This window comes from Meriones unguiculatus, chromosome 2, assembly GCF_030254825.1.
Source record: "Meriones unguiculatus strain TT.TT164.6M chromosome 2, Bangor_MerUng_6.1, whole genome shotgun sequence".
In the NCBI taxonomy this organism is placed as follows: domain Eukaryota; kingdom Metazoa; phylum Chordata; class Mammalia; order Rodentia; family Muridae; genus Meriones; species Meriones unguiculatus.
This window is the reverse complement of record NC_083350.1, coordinates 44,863,566-44,886,954: the sequence shown is the minus strand read 5'-3', so window position 1 is coordinate 44,886,954 and position 23,389 is coordinate 44,863,566. Positions and strand designations below refer to the sequence as shown.

The 23,389-nt window shown below is 46.5% G+C and overlaps 1 protein-coding gene across 3 annotated transcripts in view; it reads right to left on the bottom strand.

Annotated features, from left to right (window-relative positions):
* Nucleotides 1-963: 963 nt before the first annotated feature.
* Nucleotides 964-23,389, bottom strand: part of Dpysl3 (dihydropyrimidinase like 3) — a 109,757-nt gene continuing 87,331 nt past the window's right edge. For all 3 annotated transcript variants that reach the window (XM_060377320.1, XM_060377321.1, XM_060377322.1), the window contains exons 7-14: nt 18,417-18,485; nt 15,543-15,663; nt 11,844-12,000; nt 10,820-10,961; nt 8,751-8,921; nt 7,395-7,574; nt 5,373-5,535; nt 964-4,358 (exon numbers count right to left, since the gene is read on the bottom strand). In XM_060377320.1, the coding sequence (XP_060233303.1) occupies nt 4,270-4,358; nt 5,373-5,535; nt 7,395-7,574; nt 8,751-8,921; nt 10,820-10,961; nt 11,844-12,000; nt 15,543-15,663; nt 18,417-18,485 (1,092 nt within the window). In that variant the 3' untranslated portion in view covers nt 964-4,269. The remainder of the gene's footprint in view (nt 4,359-5,372; nt 5,536-7,394; nt 7,575-8,750; nt 8,922-10,819; nt 10,962-11,843; nt 12,001-15,542; nt 15,664-18,416; nt 18,486-23,389) is intronic.

The following is a 23,389-nucleotide window of genomic DNA, read 5'->3' as shown; positions in this document are numbered from 1 at the left end:
GAGCCAAAATGACCTGAAAGCCCTAAATTGCACTTTCATTTTCTGGTTGTTTGTGTGGATATATTTGTTTTGTTCATTTTTTTTGTTTTGTTTTCAGTGCTGGAGATCTAAGCCAGAGTCTTCTGCCTACTAGGTAAATAAATGCTCTAGCTCTGAGCTACATCCCTATAGCCTGGACAACATATAAAGACCCATGATACAAATCAGAACCCCCAACTTTGCAGTATGCACAATGAAGCGCCCAGAAGAACAGGCATAGCAGACTGTTTTTGTTTTTTCACTTTTCACTCACTGAACTCTTGGAGATCACCAAGAGAACAGCATAGCAACAAGGTTGGCTGAAGACAGAAACACAAAAGCAGAACAAAACAAAGCCTTTTTAAGTTGTCTCAGAGTCAGAGAGACTTAGCTCAATAAATTCTTGTTTTTTACACTAATAATTAAATGTGATGATTGTTTATAAGAAAACTCCAAGGTTTCAACTGCCATTGCCAGATCAGTGGCCCAAAGTTCAATCTCAATGAAAGCAAGCTGTCTGCAGTTAGGGCTGTTGCTGTCAGATCTGCTGTTAATTCACCTATTTTGTCTAATGATGGAAGTTCCTTGTCTTGTATGTTTTTATGTGGTGTGTGTTAAACATGTGCATTTCTGTGTGGCTGCGCATCCATGGGTATGATTCTGGAGGCCAGGGAAGGACATCAGATATTCTGACACAAGGTCTCTCACAAAATGAAGCCAGCGAACCCAGCTATCCTCCTGCCTCTACTCCCTCCCCAGCATTAGGGCTATGGGGATAATGGCAGCCACACCTAGTTTTTTATGTTGGTGCTGGGATAGGGACTGGCATCCTCATTCTTACACAGCAAACACTTGTACCCACTGAACCATTTCCCAGTCTCCCAGAGTTTCAATACAGTAGGTGAAACGCTTTTCCATGCACAAAAGACAGGACGGCAATGATGGTAATTTTATAATTATTTTAATAACCAGGTTTACATTAACAGTCACTTGGTGAGCTTTTTTTTTTTTTTTTTTTCTTTAATCTCATCTAACTCAATACACAGTTTTCTTCACGGTTCAAACCAAACAGCTCGTCCATTTCCGAGCTGCCTCACAGCTAGCACAGGTCACAGGGAGACTCACTGTCCGGCCACCAGACACAGAACTGAACACCCACACACCATGTCTCAAAGGGGAATTAGCAGGGGTGCTGGCTGCCTGGGCCAGCCCACGACTGCATCGGGACTCAAGCTGGGGCTGTCTAGGGGAAAAGACCTGGGAGGCTTGTGTCAAGAGTCAAAGTTGGGAAGCACTCACCTCTTGGGTGGGGCTTAGCAGGATGAGCAGAATGGAGTCTAGAGTTAGGATTCAGGCCTTGGGAGATGAACTGAGATCTCTGAGTATCATCATGAAGAAAGGACTCAAAGACTGTGAAGTTGGGGAAAGGCCATTTTGGAGGATGACTAAAATCCTTTTAGTTAAAAAACAAAACCAACCAACCAACCAAACAAAAAACCCACTTAGAAATAAAAGAAATATCTCTGCTAGGGAAGCCAATTTAATTGCTTCAACTGCTGGAGCCTGTGGCCCTTTCAGAAAGAATGTCAATAGTTGCCATTAGGGCTCAGAAATAACTTGAGGTTTGGAGATTGCAGGGTTATTTTCAGAAGGGGCTGGATTGAAAGCCCAGAGGGCAAAACCTCTGGAGAGAAGACAGCACCCAGCATGCCCTCCCATCCTTGAATGGAAGGCACGGGAACTTGGAGGAAGGCCTCACCCAGTGACCGGGGCTGTCTGTTGTGTCTATGGAGCAGAAACAATTCAAATATAAAATTTTAACTCCAGTAGCATGCTGCTTAGAAAATTTCTCATGTTAAGAAAACAGTGGGAGGGTTGAAAGAGTCCTCAGGATGTCCTATGCTTGGGTGTTACTAACAGTGGATGAAGCCAGGGAGGCGTGCTGAAGCCGGTGCCTGCCCACCACGCGGATGCTGTTCCTCACACAGGGAAGGCTTGAGTGGAATATAACAGTGGCACCTTTTGGAAGTCCCAAGTGCTGTGAGATGACACAGAGGAGGTAAGTTTTCACGACCAGAGAGTCCCTTGGAGGGACCAGTTGATCTCAGACATGGGAAACCACAGTTCATTTACGTGTCTCTTCCTCCATCTGGTGGCCACAGAGGGTACTACACCCTATGCGGCTGTCAAGCCTGGCTATTGAGGTATATAGAATACATGCATCAGATCTGGCACACTCCCTTTTGCATATAGAAGTCATTCTGAGTTTCTGGATAAATCCCCAAATCTTTAAATTGTAATTCCAAACTACAGCCTCCTCATTTTTTTTTCTGCTAAATTTTCCTTTAAAAATAAAAGCACCACGAGAGCTTTAAAATATCAAGATTCCCTACTATGAGCTGAAAGAGCCTTTTCCTTGATTGAACAACTGGCTTGCTTGCTCAGGGAAGTCCTAGTCCTCTGCTATTTCCAAATCCTTTTGTATCCAAACTGTTCACGTTTCTCTTGTTGTCTGTTTGATTACAACCTGCAGTCAGGGCCCGGGGCAGGGGTGAAGCATAGTGGCCGAGTAAACACTCGGCCTAGCACATGCGAGGCCCTGGACTCAATTGTCCAGCTCCACAGAACAAAACAAACAAAAATCCTCCACCAAAGGAAAAAAAAAAAGAAAGACAAAGATAAGCACAAAGCAAAAGCAAAACAAACAAAAACCACCTGCAGGCAGAGACGGAGGCTTCTCTTAAGTACTTGGAAGGTGTAGGAGGCCTGCTCTGGTCTTCAGAGTACTTATTTCCTGTACACTCCTCATCAGGCGGGCCCCCAGAGCACAGGAATCTGAGCCCAGGCTGATACCATATTTCCTGAAGGAGACTGTCCTGCCTTCTCTAGACCCCTAGCTTGCTCATAGAATCGGTTCACAGTTGGTTTTGGAAATGGCATGATAGGGACATAGAGTTCCGGCTCTGACAGCCAGAGAACAAATGTTGCTGCCCGCTTTCCCCAATGAGAAGGCTGCATCGTGTCACTTCGTAATATTACCCTGGAGATTGTAGTACCAATTAAAGAGTGACATCCCTGCCCCCAGGACCTGCTCATACAAGAGGAAACACGTGGCTTAGAATTGAAAATATGGTGACATAATGTACACCTGCTAAGGGCTGGCTTCCCTAAATCTCTGCTGTACTCCCATGGAAGCTGAGATTACTATTTGGAGGAAAGATCAGAGACAACTGAGAAAGTCAGTTCTCTAAAAGAAAAGAAAATCACGAGTGTGTTTGGATCTGAGAAGAGGAAGAGATTAGCCATTCATATGAGCAAAGGAAGCCCTGGAGTCTATCTCTGCCAGGGTCCTAACTCAGCAGGCAAGAGCATGAGCTTGCCGGCAGGAGAGAGAGGTGTTTTCCTAGGGCTGAGAAGAAGGCTGTCTAAATTTCATGGCTGTCCCTAAATAGAGCCCATGCAGCACTCTGCATGAGTGCTGGGCCCCAAAGAAGCCACAGAGGAAGAGACCTGTCCATTTGTCCTGCCGGTGTGGCCTTCACAGCCTAGAATACAGGAGTAGCAAGCAAAATGAGAAAGAGGCCCAGGCAATTGCTGGCATCATTAAACAGGTGGGAAAAAAAATGGCTGGACTCTGACATTTAATAAACGACTAAAGGAACAAAGACCTAATAGGAAAGGACATCTGTGACCAAGTCAGAACCCAAAGCCCTCCTGCCTTCTCTGCAGATCCCAGGGCACTGTGATGCGGCATCCAGGTGCCACATGGAAATTAATGTACATCGTCAGCACAGCAAGTAATGCCCTGCTCACCAAGCCCACCCACCTCCCTCCTGCTCCCACCCCAGCCCCTGTGTGCCCCCAATGGGCCCTGGGCTCCCACCACCCAAAGACCCTTCGTGCCTTTTGTTCATTTTCTTGACGTCCCAGCTTTGTCTGTCCCCTTGTCATAAGATGCAGTGCTACATACGCTCTCAACTATAAGATGCAGACTCTACCTTAGTGGCCTGTCTGATCGCATGCATGTAAGGGGGAGGGGAGGTCAAAGAAGTCAAGGGTATGCATAAAGAGAAATCAAAGCAATTCATAAAGCTAGGCAAGCGAGCATAACATTGGGAAACATAAGGCTTGAGGCTTATTGATTCTTTAGATCTCAACTGTTTAGATTCACTTTCCTTCTTAAATATCGATGTACCATTTTGGCTTCAAAAAAATCTCTTGCTTCTGCTTCCCTCTTTTGGGAGGGCTTGCTTAACTCAGGGATGTGATATTAGAACGGCCTCCAGGGGGCGCCACGATGCGTTTGCTGGCTGAGCGGACACCCTCATCCACTTGGGTGCCTGCAGGGAGAGACAAGTTTCCAGGGAGAAATAAGAGGAAAGAGGTGTGGGAAAAAGAGAAGGTGAGCAGTTTTAAGCGTGATTAAGTACTTTTCTGGTGCACAAGAATCTTAATTAACCAGATCTTGAACTTTGCATATTCACGACCCCCTCCTCTCCTGAAAAAAAAAAATTCTTGCTAGGAAAAACCAAATTCCTCTCTAGAGCCCATCTGGTGCTAACCTTCTGGATACTATCAGTAGGAGCATGGAGATGGCTGCTCATGCACACTGTTACTGGTCATGTTGTCCGTGTCCAACTACTATGGTTTGGGAGAAAAATATTTCTCCATATTGCTTGGGACCTCTTTTCCTCTGCTGCTCCCTAAATCTCCCATGCCCTCTCCTCCGTGGTCTCTATTCCTTCTGCTCCTCCCCTTCCTTTCTCTCTATGCTGCGGTCTCACCGTTAAATGTCTCTTCTTTCTCGTTACCTTGCTCCCCTCTCACATGGACCCGCATTTTTCTTTCCCCATGTTAGGACAACTATGGAGCAATGAAATGAGTGTTCTCTATATTAAGCGTTCTTGGAGAAGCGATGTGGCTGATAATATGGGAAACACATGGCGAACCTTCAGTCAATGGAGGCTACTGCTGCCATCATTTCACTATGGAGGGAAACGAGGCTCCCAGAAGCTGCTGCTACAGGAGCATAAAAAACTAGTCTGAGTACTCACATGCTGATAGAGGAGATTGTTATCAATTCACAGTGAGAATCAGCTCCATCGACCTGCTCCAGGTTAGGTTTGATTGGCTATCACTTAAACTTGACAGTGACTTGCCTGGCTTTCTTACCAGGGCCACTTGCTGATTAGGAGAACTTTCTGTTCTCAGCCCTAATCACCTCCCTAAAAAGGACACGAGCGCACTGGGCTGGGAAATGCATTTCACTTGAGTTTGCAGGATAATTTGTAGCCTAGGAATGCTTGTCCTCCCCCTCTCCCTCTTTCCTCTCTCCATCAGTTCGTTCCACTCACCTGACAGGCTGAATCCCGACTGATGGAGGTTCCTCACTGGTGGGTTTGGCCGAGTGGGAGAGCCCCGAGTAGAGCCAGCTGGGGTGCCCCCTTTGGGGGTGGTGGTCAGATCAAACACGGGCCCATCATACATGCCCCTGGGGACTGCATGCAGGTCCGCCATCTGTAAGGAGAAAAGCACACCACCATTCATTCTTTCACTCGGCGATCCAACAGGGTAGTGTGCACTCTGGGAAGTGTCAGTTTATCAGTGAAAAGAGTATGTGGGGAGGAGTCCGGGAGAAGGCAGCAGAAATGAATGTGAAAAAAGACGCAGTGCTACAGGAAACTGACGGTAAAGATCATCCACGGAGGCTTCTGGAGGTTCCGTGAGGTTCCGTCCTAGGGCAGTGGTCCTCAACCTCCTCGGTGTTGTGACCCCAACCAGAACATTATTTCTCTTGCTACCTCAGAACTGTAATTTTGCTACTGTTATGGATTGCAATGTAAACACGTGCTTTCTAATTGGTCTTTGACATCCGCTGTGGAAAGGCCATTCAAGACGCACAGGTTGAGAACCACTGGTCTAGAGGATCAACTGAGCCTTTGATGATGCGGGGACTGGGGGAGAGGAATGCTGAGGGGAAGCTATGCACTGATGTGGATGGCAATAAAGGCCACAGAGGGACCGGAGAGACAGCAATCAGCAAGTGCAGCCAGCCGCAAGTAGCAACAGGACAGACAGGAAGGACAATCAGGTCAGCGGGAGCCGAGCCAGCAGGAAGAACAAGAGTATAAGATGAGGTCACAAAAGCTGTGGAGATGAGATCCCGTGGGAGACCGACCCCTGGCTTCTTAGGGCTTTCCACCAGTCAGGGCTGCGAGGCCCTAAACTGAGAGTCTGTGGTTTGACCCACAGACCTTTGGCTGTGAACTTGCCTGGGGACTGGGCAGCCAGTCAGCAGTATCAATCAACCACGTACTCTGTGTGGGGATTTTGCCAAGAGCTGGGGTTTATAGCTGGGTGAAACATGCTGAGTCCCCTACAGGCATTTATGATCTATGAGACAAGCGTGACGACGCCACCCAAAAGGTAGCAGTGCTTGCGTGCAATCTCTGTCACGTCACTAGCCATAGCAAGGCTAGGGGGATGTGTATCCCTGTGAGCCTGACAGTGAGGGTGAACCACGGCACTGCCTCTGTGGAGACCCTACAGTGAGGCTGACCCACGGTGCCGCCTCCGTGGAGACCCTACCCCTGCCTTCCGTGCAGTGACCTGGGCACAGCGTGGCTGTCCCTCCTGGATCAGGGACCACATCAGTACTCCCCACCCAGCAATACCACAGTGGTGGCTTTTCTTTGATCCCAGAATCTAAGCTGTAATTACAGAGGGCCTACCCTGGGGAGGTGTGGCTTTGCTCCTCCTTTCTAGTAAGCCACACCCTGGAGTTGGAAGCGCAACTCTCACAGCTCTATTTCAGCCTTAGGGCCTGGGCTAACTTTGCCTTGTGGAGCCCTTGGGTTCCAAGAACAGGTGGAGGCTGGAGAGGGGAGAAGAAGGACTCTAAAAGAAATGCCCAGGCCCCATCTCTAAATCACCCAAACTACTGTGTGTGTGTGTGTGTGTGTGTGTGTGTGTGTGTGTGTGTATGTAAGAAAGAGAGAGAGATTTCATATGAACCACAGTAGTTAAAAGTTGTGAGCATTTTTTCCAATAGAGCAACCTTGGGCAGGCTGGAAGAGATGGTTGGGCATCAGCTTGTTCTTGTTTTAAGGCTAATTTGGGAATTATTTATACTCTTCATCAAATCCTTCTAATTTTAAGCTAAAGTGCTATAATAATGTGAAGGAATTATTTAGGAAAAGAAAAAAACTTTCTCTGGCCAAAACAGTTTTGAAAGTCCTCCTCGCAGAAATGCTCAGCATTTCTTCAACACCAAGCCACTGTGTGGCTTGGGTTCTAAGGAAGACTGGTCCCCTGAACCCCAGGCACGGAATGGGACCTCATACCCTTCGTAACCCCTACACCTCATGGGCACTCACCTTCCTCCTGGCTTTAATGCGCTTATAGACATAGTCCGAGAACGGGCTGCAGGGGATGAAGCGGCCTGCCCCTTGGGTCACGTGGAGGTTGCTGTCTTCCAGCATGATCTTGCCCTGGCAGATAACCACCAGAGGCGCCCCGCGCAGCTCCATCCCCTCAAAGATGTTATATTCTGCGACCTGGATTCAGTGATGTGGACAAAGCCAGACCATGGGTGGAGGAAGAGAAGAAAGTGGAACAGGGTTATCTCCCGTGTTTGGGACTTTGCCTTCAGTGTCACTAGGCACTGAGTCACCAAGTAGAGCCAGGAAAAGCTCAGGACACACCTGCCTGCTGTGGTAGGAAACGGGAGACTGACACACCCTGGATAAAGGTGCAAAACAGAGAGCCTCGTTTCTATTCAGATCTTTACCTGGAATTCTATCTCTGTTTCGGGCCTTATCCCAAACTCAGCGAGAACCCCAAGGGCTGCGGCTATGGACGGAGCTTGTGCTGAATGGTGAGTGCATGGCCCTTTGGCCTGTACCCATGCACAATCTTGTTACATGACCTGAGCTGGCATTTAAGCGAACACCGTTACTACCCAGAATAGTCTGTCTGCCGACCTCCCTCATTGGTGCATCAGGAAGACAGCATTGCAGCAGGTGGGAACTGGTTTGGGGCTAGGATTTGAATGTCAGCCCCACACCAGCTATGTAAATTCTTTACGTTCTATGCACATCTAGAAATTAGGCAAAGCTACAAAAAGGAGATAAATGACCCACCCAAGCAGTATCTGCTGCTCATGAGATTCAGAGAACTGAGAGCACTCAGCCACATCAGGTACTATTTTTAATGCCAAGTACTTAGTACCTTTTTACGATACTGGATGGATTTGGATTTCAGTCTAGGAGAACTGGAGCAATTATGTCTTCCTTCAAGACATAAAGCCTGTTTGAGGTCCACTACCCTGGAAGCATGCAGAGAGGACTTGTCTCTCACTGCGTCTCCATCCCAGAGTGACTAGAAAGAGCAGAGCCCCTCACTCGGGAAAGCAGAGGAAAGAAACAGTTTTTAAGCTGTCGTTTGTTTGTTTTTACGCCAGTAGAACTTAGGGCAAACTGGCCATGGGAGCACATGCCTGTTATACCGCACTTAGGAGGCAAAAGTACGGTTACCAGCAATTCAGATTCGAAGCCTGCCTGATCATGAGATCTTGCTTTCACAACAAAACAAAACCCCGGAAAGCATGAAAAGCTCTCGAGGGATGGGTTACTTCTGTAGTCCATCCTAGTCTCGGAGACTGGTCCACTCTGTGAGCTTAGTCCTGAGGCGGCTCCCCACACACATTCTCCAGCCCACCAGCCGTGCCTTACCGACTGGTGGTTCTTAGCAGAGACGATCTTCACGGCGTCTGGGTCCCAGATGACCAGGTCGCTGTCAGAGCCCACAGCTATTCTGCCCTTGCGAGGGTACAGGTTGAATATCTTGGCAGCGTTAGTGCTTGTCACAGCCACAAACTGATTTTCATCCATCTTCCCCGTAGCCTGTGGAAGGACAAGGAATGCCCATCTGTACCTATGGCAGCTCTAGGTATCTAGGTATCTTGCTCTAGGTGCAAGGCTGCTGAGCCCAGAGCAGTGTGACCACTGAGGCCCAGCAGTACAGAGGTACCGAGTACAGATCCCACCTCGCCAGCTTGAACGTCAGCTGGGCAAAGAAACGTGTAAAGGTCAGGAGAAGGTGCAGCTAGTCTTCCTGCAACCTGACACGCCAAGGCCAGTTGATACCCACGGGAGGCCTCCTCTTTTTTCAAAAGAAAGGAAGGAGGAGTGGGTGAGGGGTTGGGTAAGAAGGTGGGAGGAGAAACTGAGGTCAAGATGTTTAATTAGTTAATTAATTAAAAGATGTATAAACATGTGGCTTAAAGATAGAAGTTACTTTTCCTGAAGAATACAATTTTTATAGCTGTGTACAGATAGCTTACTTAAGCATTTACTTCTATTAATTCCAAAAAAGATCAGAGAGCATCTGCAGTAAATCGAACATGTGAGCCCTTTCTTTAGGTATACGTGTATATTTGTATGCTCAGAGGATAGATATGTAAAGCCTTACTCAGAAGGTGACAGTGGGCATCCCTACGTTATAAAATTATGAGGTTTCTTTTTTCATGTATGTATTTGTCTGAAGTTTCTCGGTGTCTTTTATTGAGCATGTATCCTGTTACCAATTAAAAACTAAAGTTAAAGCCAGGTGTAGATTACAGGTACACACCAGCAATCCCAGCACTAGGGGAGGCAGAGGCAGGTGGATCTCCATAAGTTCCAGGCCAGCCTGATCTACAAAGGGAGTCGAGGGCAGTCAAGGCTACACAGGGAAATCCTATCTTCAAAAACAAAAACAAAAAATTAAAGTTAAGTATTGCTGAATGAAGAGGGTATGCTCTGAGAAGCGTGTCAGTAGTGGTTTTGCTGCCCTGTGACTGTCACCAAATTCTCTTACACAGTAGGTCATCGATGGTATCACTAGGGGCTCCATCTCAGGGGACCACTTATGGGCTCTGGATTGACAGGGATACCTGTTTGCAGCATATATAAGTTCTAGCAAATTCAGATAAGATATGTAAATATAAAATATTCATAAAGAGAGATAAAAACAGACCAAAGCCAACCACTTATAATTTTCCTTTCTTGAAGCAAACAGCATGAGCATGGAAAAAAATTAACTTTCAAACCCAGCTTTAGAGCTTCCTAGAAGCCAAGAACAGGGGCCTTACTGGATTGCCAGTGCAGATAAATGCAGTGTTTTTAGTTCAGAGGCACTGTATTGGCACTGCACACAGGGAGGGGCCTGTGCAGTAAATTTCTTATGATTGTACTAACATCTTCAGAAGTGTCTTCACCAATGTGACTGTTTCATTCATCAGTCTTTATGACACAAACAGGGAAAATAAAAAGATGCTACTTGGCCAGGAAACACTGAAAGTCGATTTCTTGAATAGTCTAGGATATTTACAAGCCCTCAGTGTGGGATACCCCGGGTGTGACTTGGTGGCTTTAGGCAGAGATGCATTGCTTGTCATTTCAATGCATCATATCCAGCCCTTTCAAAGGAGGTCATAAAGCTATTCAAACACAAAGAACTATCATTTTGAGCACAGATCATTCACAGAATGGATTCCCTGTCATTTAAAGCACAGACTGCTCATGGAATCGGGTAACTATGTATTGAAGCCTCCTCAGAGTTCTAGAGCTCAGGAGACATTTCTAGGAGGTGAATTCCCAAGCCACAAGAGCCACCTGGCTCCGTGGACATCTCAGCAGGTATAGACCTCACCTACACGATGAACATGCTCTCTAGGACATCCTTAGGGAGCTGTGTCCTAGCTTGATCGGTGCCTCAGGCTTTCATTTGGTCCTAGAGCCACCCTCCCTCAGTTCCTTACCACAGCCTTGTCCCAGATGACAGACATCCGCTCCTCCACACCATTGGTGCCCTCAGGGATGGCGGTGAAGTTGTCCTTCCCAATGGCTTTCTGGGCAGTGCTGAAGGTACAGTGAGCGCTTCCAGAGAGCTGCAGATCCCCACTGGACAAAAGCAAGTTTCACATGATTAGGAGAGGTGGTTGGAGACTACTGTGGGGCCAGAATCACCTCTTTAGCTTGAAGCCTCTTTATCCCTTCCTAAGCTGTGTGAGCTTGGTTATGTTTCCTCCCCTCTCTGGGCTCAGCAACCCATCCAGAAAGTGAGGAAGTAGAACCAGATCATGTCTTCTGTGGCAAACAACGAAGAATTAGATAAGGGCTGGAGGGACAACTCAGTGGTTATGAACACCAGCTGCTGCTGCTGCAGGAGGTCCAGGCTTGGTTCTCAGCAGCCACATCAGGTGGCTCACAACTGGCTCTAACTCTAGTTCTGTGCTATCTTATGCCTTCTCATGGGCTCTGCAGGCGCCTGCACACCAGACACACATACAGAGAAGCAGGCAAACATGCCTGCTTATGCACACACACACACACACACACACACACACACACACACACACACGAATGCAATCACTCCCCCCCCAAAAAAAAACCCGAGTTATAAAAATATAAGAACTCAAATGACCAGTGGCCTGGCCTTGAGTCTCTTTATAATTACTGGCTAAGTGTCATCATGACAAATGCTTTGAGTTCTGACAAATACCTTTAAGTGCCTTCACCATCAGGTGCTTAATCTGCAAAATGGTGGTGATAACGCCACACAGTTGTTACGAGGAACAAGGGACTGCAGAAGCCTGACACATTCTAGGCACCAACTGCTAGGACCACTGCTCACACTGAAACTGTGTCATCAACTGAAGTCCGATGAAGAAGAGCCAGCTTTCTGTACTCAAGGCCGCGCCTCGACCATCCTACTGTAGCCCGCCCCCCACCCCAGGTGGCCCCAAGGTGATCCCACAGAGCACATGGCTTCCCTGTACCAACCTGGCCAGCAAGGAGTTGATGTAGTCAGGTGTGGTCGGGTCAGGGCTCAGAGGTGGGGATGTCACAAATGCAGCTGCCTTGGCCCAGTTCTTACTCCAGTAATGGGTCCCATCGATTCCCAGGCTGGCAGTGATGGGCTCACCAAAGACCACGTTTCCTGGAAGGAGCAGATGTCACGTTTGTAAGGTGTATGCACGGCTCCAGGATAGCACAGAACAGAACTCTGCTGTGTCTCTGGAGAGGCAACCCCGGGGTTCAGGTTTCTATTCGCTCTTTTGGCTCTGTTTTCCTACTAAACGTGAACAGTGTTGTGATCTGTAAATAACTGCCCCTAGCTGTAAGGTCTGGCAGTAAACCTCCCACTATGAGGCAGTTTTCAATTTGACAAGAAGAAAATAAAACTATACAGTGATTATGCAGGTTACACGAATCATCCTCATTTTTAGAATATTGAAATGTCAAAGCAGTATGTCCTAGAACTGATGAAATGAGACACTGTTTACTTTGCAGACTTGTGAAAGGACTTAGCGTACATAAAAGGCTCTGGTACATGGTAGACACTCAAGGAATACTAATTGTGTAGTGTGTACACCAATCCTTTAGGATGCGGGTTTATGGGTGTAGAGGTCAGAAGCCAAAGTTGGATGGCTTCTCCATTTTTCTCCATCTTACTTTTTGAGGCAAGGTCTCTCACTAAACTGACAGCTCACTGACTAGACAAGATTAACTGGCCAGTAAGGTCCAGGGGTCCTCTTGTCTCCATCACCCTACAGTATGACTGTAAGAGCAGGCCACCATGTCCAGCTTGTTGCTCAGGTACTCACGCTTACAGATGTTTAGCCAGCTGAGCCTTCTCCCCAGTGCTAATTTCTTTACTATCTACCCTTTTGCACCATGGAGGCCCACAGTACTGAGTATGCTCCACATTACTTAGAACTACCACCTCCTCCTGCTACAAGGACAAGATTTGGCCCTATCAGCAGGATAATAGGCTCTTACATAGTTTAATTGTTGCTGTTTTGTTTTTTAAATAGTCGCTGCCCTCGACTTCACTTGTCACTATGGGAAACAGTGAGTTGGGACTGTAGACCCAACAACCTGGGGTGCATTAAGATGGAGCCCTAGGATGCTTGTGTTGAACCTTTTTAAAAGAGATAGTGGTTCAGAAGAAACTGCTTTTCCCTAAAGTTGGTTGGCCCCTCCTTTCTTCACATCTGTATTTTGGGACAACCATGTGAGGATGAGCCTTGAGAATTTTTTACTTTCTTCTTTTTCTGCCTTCTGAGTTTGCACAATCACATTCTAAGAGGTTTTGCCTTGTTTCAATGTCAATCAATTGTTAATGATTCCCTGGAATAGTGGGCAGGGAGAAAGTCTAGCAATGCTTCCGGTTTCACTAGAAGATATCCAGATTGATTAGTGATGTTTACTACAGAATAAAGAAGAAAACAGCAGTGATTCATAACATAAGGCCTCCCTGCCTTAAGGGTGGTGTTAAAAAAACCATTGACAAAATTATAGGAGCAGGAAAACAATGAAGAAGTGAGATTTAAGGAACATACTCAGCAATTACAAGAAACAGCTTTTCCTAGGGACTAGATTTAGAGCAGAAGTTGAAAAAAGTAGAGATCTCCATTATATCTGAATTTAGACACTGAACTGCCCAGCTGGTCACATCAATTTCTTCATTCAAAACAGGGTGACAATAATGCCCATATCATGTCAGTGCTTCATTGTATTGCACTGTGTGTGTGTGTGTGTGTGTGTGTGTGTGTGTGTGTGTGTGTAAGAGAGAGAGAGAGAGAGACAGACAGACAGAGACAGAGACAGAGAGAGACTGGCCCAGGCCCTTGCTTTCACAGAGTGAACCTCCACTCCCCATCTTAAGTTGTAGCTTTCTAATATTACTTATGAGCATCAGAGTTCTTAAAGAGCACTGGTGATGGATAATGAGATCCTTGGGGACTTGATTAGGAACAGATTCAGGAAGAAGACATACTCCATCTTCCTGTTGAAAGTGCTCTTAATTCTCCCTGAGAATGGCTGTCCAAAAGATGTTCTTAGCTTCAATATCTTCAGCCCCTATTTTGTCCCAGAATTACACATCCTCTCCACCCTGGAGACACAGCTGTTGTGAGTTCTCCTTAGCAGAGACTCACAGATCAGAAGGCTAATGGGAGGAAGCTCCTATCATGAAATATGAGGTAAGAGCAGCATACATTTGGAAGCATCCCATCTTCAGGACTCAGGCAGGGCACACCAGCAGAGGGCATGAGAGCTTAATGTACTGGGTGGTTAGGGTGGGTGTCAGGTCCTCTCCTGCTCTTCCTTTCCCCTCCTTCCCTTTCCAACTTCTCTCCACCCTACTTCCAATAAGGACTGTTTCCCCAGTTCTCCTGAACACCCCTCATCCAGGGGAGTAGCATCATTAACTGCTGAGAGACAAAACAGGTTTACCCTGAACATGGAGAAATGGGAACTAGCCTAGAACCACACAGCTAGGAAAGCATTTGGACAGCTAGAGAGATTCCTCTACCATAGGAAAAGGATCCCTTTTTCCAGAAAGCCAGACAGCTAAAAGATACTGCCGGATGTCAGCTGGGCTCCACTAAACACCCCACACAGAAGTTCCAAGGACCACTTAGCCGATGAATCGCTCATCTTGGGTCTCTCTGCTAGCAGATGGCCATCAGCATACAGCAACAGCAATGCATGACTGCCTGGGGAATCTTCTTTCACAACCAAGCTCAGCCCACAGCTCTTGTTTCTCAACCACACTGGTTACTTGCCCAAGAGCATATCACTAAGGACAAGGAATAGGCTCAGAACTCAAAAAGAAAGCTTTGAATTGGGAGTCATGACACTACTAGCCCTAGATAACAGTAGTGGACAGCATAGCAGAGGCCAAAAGGCAACAGAAACTGAGCCATGGGTCATCAAGACCACTGTGTAAAGGCCATCCCCCTCCTGTCTAAAATAACTGTGCTGACCTGTATGATGAGGTGGTGTGACCTCACCCCTGCCATGAGCCCTCAGATGATGCTGTCCTTTAGGGCGACCTTTGATTCAGAGATGTACATAGACCCCAGACAAGATAATCAAATTATTCTTAGACACTTGCTTGAGACATTTCTTCATTGCGTCCTTCACCAGGAATTGAGGACAATAGATTACCCCCCCCTCCGGTATCCTCTATTCCTGTCACTGTGAATACTGACTGTGAAACCACCAAAAAACAAACAGTGAGTGAGAACTTTAGAGAATTAATGTCATTGCTGAAACTCACCAAGCTAGCCATGCCTGAATTACGACCCAAATACTTTACTTTTATCATTGCCAGTGTTGCCTGGATATTTGACTCCTGCACTCAGCACAACCCTGACTGGCGTGTCTTACTTACAAAGCTCAGATAATGTGAACTGGCGTAGGGGAGAAGCAAAGTGAGTGGAGGATATACCAAGTCTCGGGGAAATTAATTCATGCTGTTACTTCAGGCAAACTACTTAACCTTCCTAACTCTCAGTTTTTTTAGATGCCAGATGGGAGAAACCTCAGAACTCCAGCTGTAGACCAGGGCTTCGTAGAGAGCATGGCAAGATACAGGAGAGGAGTCCTTTCTATTACAGTGGACAGCCAGCAAAGGAGGCGGGGAGCCCTGGCGGGCAGTGCAAGGTTCAGCACCCTGGGAGCACAAATCACCTTTCTTCCTGGCTTGTGAGATGAGATCCGCAGCACTCTTGCTCATGACCTTGGTGACATAGAGGGGGCAGTTGGTCTGGCTGGCGATGGTGATGGCCCGGAACACAGCCTCAGCTTCCAGCTACGAAAACAAGTCACCAAGAGTCAGCAACAGCATGGGCCCTACCGCCTTGCTACTTCCGCCTCTACAACAGGTGGTGACACGGTGCTTCTCAGAGGCTAAGAACCACCCAGGAAGATCTGAAATCACAGCGCCTGAACCTGCTTCTAGGACACACCTCCCGTGTTAATTTTCTGGGCTTCTCTGTGTCTCTGTCCCTCAGCAAACACGGAGAATGGTATTAGGGCTGTGTCTAGGGCACTGCCTGGCACTGTGCCCCTCTCCTTTCCTATGGACCATAAAGACCGAACCCAAACAGAAACCTCAGCTCCCCAATCACAGGGCAGAGTCTCTGGGAAAACACAATTGCATCATCATCCCGTGATGAGAATCTGGCACCCAAGGACATCAATCCTTTCCCTGAAGCAATGGGGTGAGCAAAGTGTTAGTTCCAGGAAGGATTTCTTCTTAGAACCATTCCCAAGTTCAGGGCACAGACACCGTTTTTATTTACTTATCTCCTCTAGCCTACTCCAAAGTAGAATTCATGTTTTCAAATATGCCAAGTAACCCAGATGCACTTAATGCCTGAGAAGTGATGGTTTTCTCCATATTTGATTAACCAAGAGGGATCTGGGTGTGCGGGCTCCCTTGAGTGCGCTGACAGTGAATCCTGGTCTGCTATACAAGCCAGGTAGCCTCAGGTACATCGCCCCACCTCCTAATGCTGCTCTTTCTTGTCTAAGTGGGAGTACCAATGAGTCCTGACCCGGAGCTGCTGGAAGGATGAAAGGGTTAGTTCTTTTGAGAAATTAGTGCCTAGAACAGAGACTCTTGGTGTGACTGTTGATCACAGTTTCTGAGCAGTGTGAAGTCTGCTACTGCCCAAACCCTAAGCAAGTCCTGTTCTGCCTGGAGTGGAGACAGTGGTGACTCCTCATCAAACCAGCAGCCGTTCCTTTTCGTATGGATATGACTTTCTGGGCTAGCTTGCACAGACCGACACTTAAAAGCCATGCTCCAAATAGCTTACAGATGTCTAGTGGCGGCATAATGCAAACCAGTCACCCTATGGTGAATGTGGTTCAGTCTGCATGAGCAACTGGGCCAGCTGAGCTGGCATCCTCCAGAAGGCTCCTAGGTTCAGGTAAAGGCCTCAAAGCCCCCAGACGACTGGAGATCACGCTCCGTGCCTCCATCTCTGCTTTCTGGATAGCATCGCTTGAGACTACATCTGGGTGAGCTTTGAAGTAAAAAAAGAGCTGGCTTTTCCTGTGCTCACTGCCCCTTCAAACATTTGCTGACCACTTCAGCAGCCCCATGACCTCACCGCTCCTGGCCCTTTGATCTCATTCCCTCCCAGCCCTGGGGGGTTATCTGTACTTTGACAGTGTGACTATCTTTAGAAGCTTACATCACATTTCAGCTTTACTCAAAAAGAGCTTCTAGAGATGGAGCTAAGTGGCCTTCTTACTAAAAAGGAGATGGGACCGGGAAAGGTTGAGGTGGTGGGGGTGGGGCGAGGCTGAAAAAACAAACCAAGGAACAGAAATAGACTCTGCCTGGGAAATCCCCTGGCTGCATCTAAAGGAATCTGTCCTGCCAGCCCGTGCCTCCAGGGACCAGCATTTAGAGTTTCACGAACAGTGTTACCACTATGGCCAGCTAACACTATACAAATGACTTTCTAGCCCTTCCAACATGATCAGGCCCTTGGCTGACTGTCTCTACGTTTCAGGTTCTCTACCTAAACAATGCCATTTACCTTGAGTGGCAGAAAGAAGAAAGGAGATAATACATTCGGTTAGCACTGCCAGGAGTAAGTGTCTTATAAAAAGGGCCTAAAATCATTAGGACACAGACCTTGTTTTTTTTGTTTTTGTTTTCAGAAATGTTGTGTGTGACTGGAATGTCAATCATTAATTAAAAGATTGTGTCAACTGGAAACATCTAGAAAGATGACCATGTTCTATGTCTCCATCTAGATGCCCTAATACAAGTGTGTTCAGCATGCAAAAGTGTATGTAGCCTCCTTGTACGCAGGAAACTTTCTCTATATTTGTGTTACATTTACATTTCTTACAGGCTCTAGAAGAGAGCCTTTAAACACAGTCTTTAGGTTCTGCCTCTTCTGGGGAGTTTAGCATAACAGGATCAGCTTCATTGACTTAGGGAGCCTTGGGGATTACTCAAGGTGGTAGATCAGAAACACCTCGCTCTCCGATTGGCAGGCAATGAATTGAAGCTCTGAGGCCTGTGCCAGCAGAAGTCACTGGCATGACACATGAGTCGGCGGGCATGATGCCTATGAAAAGTCTATTCGACCGCCTTTCCACACTGTCCGGTGTTTTGCAAGACTCCAAGCAATATGAAAATGTGCATAAGAAGGTTTCCAGTGCTCAGGAAGATTAAAAAAGACAGACATAACTCGTGCACTCCTACTGAATGCGTAGGGAGGGCAGAGCAAGTGAAGGTCAGAGATGAGCATCTCCTTTACGCTCCTTTCTAGCCAGAAGAGGTGTTTGAGAGAAGTCTTCCAACAAGGCTAGCGGCGCCCATAGATTCTACCTCCTTTCAGCCATGCGTATGCCGAAAGTGTGTGTGGACGCGGCTCAGAAGAGCGGGACCAAATAGAAACATTGCAGCTATAAAGTGAGTGGCAGGCTAGGACTCTGACAATCAGTGCTTCCCAGGAAACACTGGTGAAAAGCAAACCTCACGGCCATCCTGGCTTTTCCCTGTGTGGCCCTGCTGTTCTACTCCTTGAAACCTACCTCTTCTGGTCTGCTCAGAACGTGACCTTCTGGACCGGTAATCCCCATTTCCAGCATCCGGGCCTGCTCCTAAAATAAGAAAAATAACATGAAGAAAGTTCTTAGATGACCTCAGCCATGATTTGGGAAAATTATAACCTGTATACTCTGGGCTAAGATGCTCTTAAGGGAGAAAAGAATAAAATTTAGATGTTGGGCAAATTCCTTAGCACGTGTGGTCACTGCCATGTCTGCCAGATTCATTTGGGTGGCTTTAATCCAGGTACAGATTTCCAACCTATTCTGGCCTAATGAGAAGCTACAGTGCAAATTCTGACAAATCATGTTTTAATAACCACCTCTGCGTTTGTGTATTTTAAGTACATGGATTACATGAACGGATTCAGAATTCAACCAGACAAAATCATGCCACTAAACAGCATAAGCCGAGTTACTGTTTTGATGAAACTCTATTTATGTTATACGGATGACAGAAAGGCCTGCTTCTTGTGGCTGGATCTTACTATCCTACGAACATTGTTATCTACGAACAATGCTTATGGAGAAGCAGGTGGCTGGTGAGCACAATTAGGGGTGGCAGAACCCCTAGGTTGCCGTTGTCTGCAGTTGCACCCTGGAATTATTAAGGCTAGTTCCTAAAAGCTTCTGCTCCAGTGCTCTGAGCCTAGTGGGCTAGAAGCCCGTCTTACCAGGTAACTAGGCAAAAAGTTAGCACAAAAAGATTCCTAACTGCCTCCTATTTGTCAGTAATTCAGCCTAAGAGGGTTAAAAAAAATGTGCTCATGTGGTGAGTAACCTCATGGTCAGTCTTCAAAGGTCAACTTGATTGAATTTTAGATCTTCTAGGAGACCAGATTGGTGAGGCATACCTCGGGCTGTGTATGCGGATTAACTGAGGGTAAGCTGAAGACTTGCTCCAGACAAAAAGGAAACAGGATGCAAAGCGCAGTATGGAATGCCTTTAATCCCAGCACTTGGGGGTTGGAGGGAGGGCAGAGGCAAGCAGATATCTTGAGTTCAAGGTCAGCCTAGTCTAAAGAGTTCCAGGATAGCCAGAGCCACACAAGAAAGCCTGCAGAACTCAGATTTACTATACCACATACCATAGAGCCTTCTTCTCGAAAACCTCAGGGGCTGATTTTGTTGTTTGTTTGTTTGTTTGTTTTTTCAAGCAAACCCCCATTTTGTCTTCTGGCCATTCTAGTTGATTGAATTCTAGACTTTTTTTTTTTTTTTTTTTTTTTGTAAGCTCCACTCAAGGTCCTCCCTAATGAGGCATGTGAGGAATAAAGTTTACAGCAAGATATCTTCCGCCTTATACAAACTCTATCCTGATCACATGTGTTAACACAGGAGGAAGGCAGTTTAGCAAGGCCACAGTTGGGAACCTCACTGTTTCTAAGTGTTCATCACAGCAATAAGAACGTCACTCTTCTGATCATAGTACCCCGTTGGCCTGCTCCAATGATGACGTACTGGCCTTGCTTTCTTTTTGCTTGAGGCATAAATATGGAGTGACTATGTTTCTTTTAAAAATTTTTATGTATCTTAATTAAAATGTGATTACATTATTCCCCCTTTTCCTTCCTTCTAGCCCTCCCATATACTCCCTCTTACACCCTCTCAAAACTATGGCCTCTTGGCCTCTTTTTCCTTAATTATAATTATTACATATACATAAGCGCAAAAATATAATCAACCTGTTAAGTCTCTGTAGAGGCTTTTATATGTACCTAATTTCAGGGCTAACCACATTACACTGGATAACCGGTTAGGGACTCATCCTGGGAGGGACGAATTCTCCCTTTTACAGCAGCCATTTGTTGCCTGTAGTTCTTCGCCTACGATGGTTGAGGCACCATGAGAATTTCCTCTTCAGAGTTATCATATCTATTAGTGTTCTTGTCTGGGTCCTGTAATGTGGTGCTATCATGGGAGAAGTTTCCCTGCTGTTTCTAGGAGACACAGTCTCACAGCAGATGTCCTAGTCCTGTGGTTCATACAATCTTTCTGACTGTCCATGATTCCCTGAGTTTTACAGGAGCTGTGTAGTAGGTGTATCCACCGAGGCTTCAGTTCCGTGTTTGACCGGGTGCTGTTTTCCGTGATTGTCTCTGTTTACTCCAAAAAGAAGCTTCCTTTTTTGATGAGGAGTGGGGAGCTACAATTCTTTGTGGGTAGAAGTATATTCCTCAAATGTGTCATTTACGAAACCTCAGCCTAGCTTGGAAGATTTGGAAGATTTCAAAGTTGTCCTTGTCTGTACCCAAAGGGGACTGCATTTTGCTCTTACTTTTGCAGAAGTATAGCACGAAACTCCGAGGACAGCAGCTGCCTTCATTTAGATGACGTGATATTCTTCAGCTCAAGCTGAATCTAATAAATACACACGAGAAACTCATCCAAATGGAAAAATGCCCCATTTCTTTTTCTTGATGGAGAACAGATCCTCCAAAGGTCGGGAAAGGGTGGGCTGAAGAGGAAGGAGCCAGGGAGCATTGGAGCTGAGAGGCCACAAGAGGGAAAAGGCACCACACAATGGTGCTTTGACCTGGAGCCCTGTAGTAGCTACAGGCCTGACATAGAAGCTGGAGTCAGGATTCTGCAGCAGAGGGAGAGCTGGGACCTCTGGATGCTGGGATTAATGTATGGAGAGAGGAGAGGACTAAGAGCTTTAGCAAGCATGGGTCCATCCCCTGAAAGCAAAGCATACTAGACCCTACATATGAAAAGATTTCATTAAGTTTGGGTGTGGGTGAGACATGGGAAGAAAGCAAAGAGTCCTAATTAGCTTTCTTGGTCATAAGTCAGAGAAAATTGCACGCCTCCTCCACCCTTAAAACCTTGCTGAGACTATGAAATCACAACAGCTAAAGCCCTGTACTATGGGACACGAAGAACAACAGAACCCCAGATACATTATCTCTGAGTAAAGATGCCTCAAAGCTAAAATATGGTTCTACCAGTTATTCTTCATGATTTATAAGCTGGCAATGACATCCTGCTAAGCCTTGATGTCCTCTTTTACAAAAGAGACAAGGCCATAGAATTTTAAAAGGTTGGAAATCAGCTGGGTGCAGTGGTACAGACATTTAATCCCAGGACTTGGGAGGCAGAGGCAGGCAGGTCTTCATGTTTAAGGCCAACCTTTCTGGTCTGTATAGTGAGTTCCAGGACAGCCTAAGCTACATGGTGAGACCCTGTCTTTGTAAAAACAACAACAACAACAAAAAAAAAAAATTTTGGAAGAAGATAAGAACATGCTGCCTGGCACACAGCAGCAAACTCTCACCAAATGGTGCTTCCTACGAGGAAGGTAACAGGCCCGAGATAAGAGGTAGCCTATACACTACTCCTGACCGCAGTCACCAGCTCTTAGTTATTTTCAGAAGAAGAGGAGAGTAGTCCAGGGTGAAGGAGCTATGCTCCTCACTGTTCATACCCCCTTTCCCTGCTGGTTCCCCCTTCAGAGGCCAGTGTTGAGTGTACTTCCCCGAGGAAAACACATCTGTGCATCTCTTCCATTAAGCAGCCCAGGAGATGGATAGGAAATTACTCTGCTTCCTACAAATGATCAGTCTGGGCCTCAGAGCTCTTGCTTTCATCATTCTTTCATCAAGTTACTCAATATGATTTCTAGGAAACCAGTAGATGCTAGATCCCCACAAGGCCTAAATTCATTATTATCTTAGGCTGTGAGTTCTGCTGCCCTGGATCAGATTTCTGGATGCGGAGAAACACTGCCTTAGGCTAGAGAATGTCATGTAGCTCTGGCTCATTTTCAGCAAAGAACCTTCCCTGCTCCTACTCAAGGAAGGGTATGTTCTGAAACTCTCCTCTCTAGTATAGCCTGGCCCCCAAGACTGTGCAGTCCTCTGTAGAATCTTCTACTTTCTCCTTGTTTGTTTTCATCCCTTACTCTACCATTTTTTCATTGTTTCTTCACACAGACTGGGAGACTCTGTTTATTTCAGTGCAGTTTTCTTCTAAGTCAGGGTCTCCCTGTATAACTATGGCTGGCCTTGAACTAGCATTTTTTTTTCTTCATACTCCTGTCTTTACTGCTGAAGGGGTTAGGTTGCTCCTGGGCTAGGATGATACTCCAGGGCATCACCAAAAGCTTGATTGAAAGGTATTTTGGGTAGCATTAGAGCATTTGTAACCTCTGATCTTTCCTATATTTGCTTTTCCTAATCTTAAACCAACATTGCACTGCAGATTCTCCCGTATCCAGGTGCCTTGCAAGGGTCTTCTTGGTGACCAGTTCAGGGTACAGAGCTTCTCTGAAAACTCCATATTGCTCAGCTGCCTATGAGATGCCTGTGGATTGGCAGCCAAGTAATCCCAGGCTGTGGAGCTAAGGTCTCCCTCCCCTGCAACTGTAGCTGTTTCGGAATCTGAAGGCTCCCTTAGCTCATGCGGTGACGTCACCACCAGGCTGGCTCAAAATGGCCCTATTAATATCACCCTGTTGGTCCAGGATGCCTTGCTACTTAGATTTGTCTATAAAGCCTAGAGCACACTCGCCAGCAAATCCACCCAAATTGGGGGTGTCTGACTCTTGATCATGCTGATTTCCACCTCAATCTCCTTCTCCTCCCCGTTGTGGAAATTGGGGTTATGGTAACGGTACTTGCGTGTCATGGACTGAACTCTGCAGAAGTAGTCTTGCCTTCACCAACAAGGATGTGATCAGGGTAGCCCAGCAGTTAATGTCTTGTCTTACTCTCTGGAGAGGTTGGCAATCCGTGGGAGTTTTTCAGTACACATAGCTGGGCTTCTCCGCAGTCCCAATCTAGTGCTGAGGTCTGGAAGGAATCCTGGAGTACCATGTTCTTCAGTCTTCCGTCTTTGTTGAAATCCCAAAGAACTTGGTCATACTACCAGTGACGGAGCAGCAGGGTAGGGTGACTTGACAGCAACAATGAGGGCAAGCAGCCAAAAAGCAAAGTTTTTTTTTTTTTTTCTAATGC